The sequence below is a fragment of the Penaeus chinensis genome, chromosome 27, assembly GCF_019202785.1.
Source record: "Penaeus chinensis breed Huanghai No. 1 chromosome 27, ASM1920278v2, whole genome shotgun sequence".
In the NCBI taxonomy this organism is placed as follows: Eukaryota; Metazoa; Arthropoda; class Malacostraca; order Decapoda; family Penaeidae; genus Penaeus; species Penaeus chinensis.
Genome location: NC_061845.1, coordinates 18,371,093 through 18,376,463, shown reverse-complemented (window position 1 = coordinate 18,376,463; position 5,371 = coordinate 18,371,093). Strand labels below are relative to the sequence as shown.

The 5,371-nt window shown below is 39.0% G+C and overlaps 1 protein-coding gene across 1 annotated transcript; it reads right to left on the bottom strand.

Annotated features, from left to right (window-relative positions):
* Positions 1 to 1,810: 1,810 nt before the first annotated feature.
* Positions 1,811 to 3,706, bottom strand: LOC125039328. The gene is made up of 5 exons (XM_047633167.1): positions 3,563 to 3,706; positions 3,226 to 3,438; positions 2,555 to 3,116; positions 2,282 to 2,407; positions 1,811 to 2,208 (listed from the first exon to the last, which is right to left on the bottom strand). The coding sequence occupies exons 1-5, from the start codon at positions 3,704 to 3,706 to the stop codon at positions 1,811 to 1,813; spliced, it is 1,443 nt and encodes a 480-aa protein (XP_047489123.1).
* Between the last annotated feature and the right edge of the window lie 1,665 nt (positions 3,707 to 5,371).

Below are 5,371 nucleotides of genomic sequence, written 5' to 3'. Positions count from 1 at the left end.
AGTCTAGTGCTCTAACTACTGGACCATCGCGGCAGTCATGTTTATATTTATATATGAGTGTGTGTGTGTGTGTGTGTGTGTGTGTGTGTGTGTGTGTACATACACAAACACATACATGTGGGTGTGTGTGTGTGTGTGTGTGTGTGTGTGTGTGTGTGTGTGTTCATACACAAACACATACATGTGGGTGTGTGTGTGTGTGTGTGTGTGTGTGTGTGTGTGTGTGTGTGTGTGTGTGTGTGTGTGTGTGATTCTATAATATTCATATTAGGTCAATTATCATCTCATAAGAAAAAAATCAGTAAAGTGTAAGCGTAACGTATTAACGAACGAAACAGAAATATAATATGATGATAATGATATTCATAATTGTAATCATGAATGTGTTAGTAATAATACTGGTGACAATGATAATTGTAAAAAGTGGTATTGATGATGATGATAATAATAATAATGATACTACTACTAATAATAGTAATAACAATACAGATAACAATAATAATAATAACAATAATGATAGTGATAACAGTAATGATAATGGTAATGATAATGACAAGGATAATTATGATAAAAATAGTAATAACAATAATGATAATGATAACAATATTGACAATGATATTAATTCTTATTGTCATTATCATTAATAATAATAACAATAATAATAATAATAATAGTAATAATAATAATGACAATAATAATAATGATGATGATGATAATAATAATAATAATAATAATAATAATAATAATAATAATAATAATGATAATGATAATAATGATAATGACAATAATAATGATAATAATAATATCAATAGTAATGATAATAATAACAATGATAATGATATTGACAGTGATAGTAATAACAATAATGATAATTATAATAATTATGGTGAAAATGACAGTTTTGTTGTTAAGTGCCGTCTTCGATTCAAAGGTTGGCCATTTTGGAACGCCATAGAGCTCAGTTCTCGGCGAGGCGTTTGATGGCGCCGTAATTGGAGAGATCTGTCCGTTCCTTGATATCGTAGAGCCATTTCCGCCTTGGTCTTCCTCTGGGTTTTGAACCTTCTAGTCTTCCCTGAAGCAGAGTAGACGCGAGGGATCCGGCACTTCCTCTCATAGTGTGGCCGGCATACTTCATTTTCCTCTTTATCATGGATAAAAGAAGTGTTCTAGAACTTCTGGCTCTCCCTAGTACTTCTGCGTTGGAGACCTTCTTCTTCCAGCTGATCTTCAGTATTCTCCTGAAACACCACATCTCAAAGGCGTTTATCTTTTTTCTCACTTCCTTGTTGAATATCCAGGCTTCGCGTCCATAGGAGGTTACCGTGAATATGTAACACTTCAGTATCTTCTTTTTTAGTCCCAAGTTGATGTTGCTTCTGGTGAAGTCTTTGCATTCCCAGAACTTCGCTTTGGCCAACCCATTTCTTCGCCTTACTTCATCATCTATTTTGCTATTCTGGCTTATGGTACTTCCAAGATAAAGATAATTGGCTTTCTGCTCCAGGTTTTTTCCATTGGCAGTGATGGTGAGCTTATCTGGTTCTGATTTGCTGATGCACATCGTTTCCGTCTTTTTAGCATTAAGCTCCATGCCATACTTGTGCATTTTCTACATAGATAATCAATCATGCTTTGCAAGGTAGTTGCATTCGTGGCAATCAATACAGTGTCATCCGCGTATCGCAAGTTGGTGATGTTCATGCCATGAACGTAAACACCTTCATAGTCCTCTAGCGCTTCTCTAAGTAGGAACTCGCTATAAAGGTTAAATAGAGCAGGGGATAGGATACATCCCTGTCGTATACCTCTAAGAATCTTCAGTTTGTTCGAGGGACCGGCAGATGTTCTCACAGTGGCCCACTGGTTCCAATACAGATTGCTGATCAGGTTTCTCCCATGCTGGGATGTTTGCCTTTTCCATCACTTCAAGCAGTTTAGCATGATTGATTCTGTCAAATGCTTTCGTGTAGTCGATGTAGGAGAGGTACAAGTTCTTCTGTTTCTCGATCGTACGTTCAGCCAGAATTCGCAGCATAAATATGGCATCCCGAGTTCCCCTTCCACTTCTGAAGCCAAGCTGAGACTCGTCAAGTTGTCTCTCGATGAGTGGGCTGATACGTACCAGTATAATTTTCAGCAATATTTTGGAGGCATGTGAGATGAGGCTTGTAGTGCCGAAGTCGCTGCATTGTGTTGCCTTTGTCACTTTTGGTAACGGGATGAAAGTACTCTGTAGGAAGTCTTCAGGCAACTCCCCTCTATGGTATATTTTGCTGACCAGCTTTGTCATAATATTCAGTTGTTCCATGCTGTTTAAGGAATTCTGCAGGAATGTTATCATCCCCTGGTGACTTATTGTTTGAAAGGTTGTTTATTACTGACTCTACTTCTACAGATGAGACTGCTGGTGGGGAATCAAGGAGTTCTATCATAGGTTTCTCAGGCCTACTGTCGACATATACGTCCTTTTCAATGTATTCCTCCCATCTGCTAATTATATTTTGATCGTCATGCAGCATTTTCCCACCCTTGCTCATAATGCCTTACTTACTATTTGGCATCTTTTCCTTCATGTCTTTCAGTTTCTTGTGGAGCTTATTGCTGTTTATGTTGTCTAGATATTCCAGTTCCTTACATTGTTTTTCAAAGTGATGTTCCTTGGCCTCACGACATTCCCGTTGAATCTCGCGTTTAAGTTGTTTGTATTCTATTTGTGCTCCATCGGCCTTCAGCTGCCTTCTAGTTTCCATCTTCTGCAGGATATCTGCTGTCATCCATTGCTTTTTCTTGTGGGGTACAGTCTTTCCACATGTGTTTTCAGCAGCTTCCTCTATTGTGGCCTTGACTTCTCTCCAGAGTTCGTCTGAGGTTTCAGTCTGCCCAAACTGGCTCACCTTGTTCTCACATTCAGACTTGAACTGCTCCTTCATTCGTTGGAGTTTTTCGATGTCCCATCTTTTGACCCTAGGCTTCCTCTGTATCTTTTTCAGCCTTGTGTTGGTGATGATAACGACGGGGTTGTGGTCAGAGCCACAGTCTGAATTCTGTCTCGTCTTAGCGTTCCTAATGGTGTTTCGATATCTAGTGCTGACGAGGATGTAGTCTACCTGGTTCTTCACAGTACCATTTGGAGCTGCCCATGTATGTCTAGCTCTCTCTCGTTGCTCAAACCAAGTGTTCGCAACAAATAACTATAAGATTGTCACCCCTGTCATTTCTCACCCCCAGACCACACGGGCCAACCACATTCCCAACCTTATCTCGGCCTACTTTCGCATTGAAGTCACCACTAATAATGATCTTGCCCCTTGATTTAGCATTAGCACGTACTGATGCAGTGATTTCTCCATAGAAATCTTTAGCTTCTGTGTCGTCTGAGTCCGTTGTTGGAGCATACACTTGAATGATGATGATGTTATGAAGTCTACCTTGGATCTTGATTAGCATGGTACTTGGGGATGTTGTGTCGTAATAAATGAGAGCTTTTTGTGCTCTTTCAGTCAAGATGAGAGCTACTCCCCTTCTGGATACACCCCCCCCCCCCCCCTGAGAAGATTACCCTGTAATTCTCGGCGACCATAGGAATTGATGTGGTGAAGTCTCCTACTCCCTTCCAGAAGGTTTCTGAAAGGCCTGATATATCTAGTTGCATGTTGTTTATCTCTTGGATAACCCTGGCTCTACTAATGATCTTACATTCCATGTACCAATTCTAAGACAGTCGCTTGATGACGGGGCAGGTCTGCCTGTCTTATCACTAGGCCTCCACCGGGCTAGACTGCCAGCCGATGGGCTGACACCTCGTTTGCCAAGAATGTGTAAACTATTGTTTGTCATTTCCATAGTGTAAACAAGGACGCTAATAAATACAGCAGGCCCCCAGAACTACTGTATCGCAGTACAAGAACCAAAATGAGGGGTCCATGACCTGCTCACTTGCCACTTGCTATTCTACAGCCACAGTTGACCGTGGCTCGGTTCTTCCGCCAACTGTAGATACTAGTACAACTGCTTCCCTGTACTAGGTTAGTGAACTAAAGAAATCACCATTTCTCAGAAAGTTCATCCGCCAGTTAGCTGCCGTTGACTACTGAGGTTCTAGCTCATCTGATGCTACGAATAATAGAAATGAAAAATAATGTGAAAAAATGATAATGATGCTTCGAATAATAGAAATAACAATAGCAATAATAGTGATAAGAATGATGATGATGATAAAGAAAATAATGATAATGATAAAAAGAATAATAACAGTAATAATAATAGTGATAACAGTGATGATGATTATAATAACAACAATAGTAATGATAGTGATAATGATAATAATAATGATAACAATAATAATCATAATAATAGTAATAATAATAATGATAACAATAATAGTAATGATGATAATGAATGAATAAGTAATGACAATAATAATAATAAATACAATGATGATAATAATAATGATAATAATGAAAGTAATAACAATAATGTTAATGCTGATTATAAAAATAATCATAATAACAATAATCTGTAATAATAATAATAATGAAAATAATAATAATAATCATGATAATTAAAATAATAATAATAATAATAATCTCCCGTGGTCCTGAAATACCGGGTTGGCGTCCGGCGGGGTATAGCCTTGCCTCATGGGTAGAAGGAGCCCTTAAGTCTTGGAAGACAATCTTTCTAGACACGGTGTCTCGATAAAACTGGAAGAAACTGGGTGGTGGAAACCATATAACACAACCTCAAATTGAGTGAAATGTCAAACCATGGAATTGAAAATCATGGCGTTAACGTGGCTGGAACTCTTCAGGGCGAAGGTGTCGCGCCCGGCAGGCATGGAGTTCCCGATCCGGCTCCAGCAGGTCATCATCAAGCAACGGGTCGGACAAACCAAAGAATGTAGTGAGAAAAGGAAGTAAGCAAGATTGTAATTGAGTGCTGGATAAAAAGTGAGCCATCAAAAAGGAAGTATCGACAGCGAATGAAGACAATTTTGGATGAAATAGGAGTATTTCCTGTCACTGAGCAAAGATTGGCAGATCAAGCAAGGCAAATTCGGGTGAACAAGTGGCTGACAGACATAGAAATTGAGGAAATTGAAAGAAGATGTGGAGACAGTCATGAAGAAGAAACTGGTGATAGTACCAACAATGTACAAGGAAGAGAAAACGAGTAAGCTGCACAAGGAAATGTTTTTGAACGACAGCATGTAATGGAAATTCAAGTTAATATTGATCAGGAATGCACGGGGGAGAGTAGTACGCGGCAAAATGATGAACATCAGGAAGAAGAGCCCCTGAAAGAAAGAGAAGGGAACAGGGTGTTTCCAGAAGACGATGATAATGTGGCCAGAAGAGCGGACGATGAA

Excerpts from the sequence above, each read along its gene's own strand:
- LOC125039328 (XM_047633167.1), bottom strand. The coding sequence starts at position 3,706 with ATGGAATGTAAGATCATTAGTAGAGCCAGGGTTATCCAAGAGATAAAC. Across the intron at positions 3,439-3,562 it reads TGGTCGCCGAGAATTACAGG|ATCCAAGGTAGACTTCATAA; the intron begins GTAATCTTCTCA and ends ATGCTAATCAAG. Across the intron at positions 2,408-2,554 it reads GAAGGAAAAGATGCCAAATA|CAGTCTCATCTGTAGAAGTA; the intron begins GTAAGTAAGGCA and ends ATTCCCCACCAG.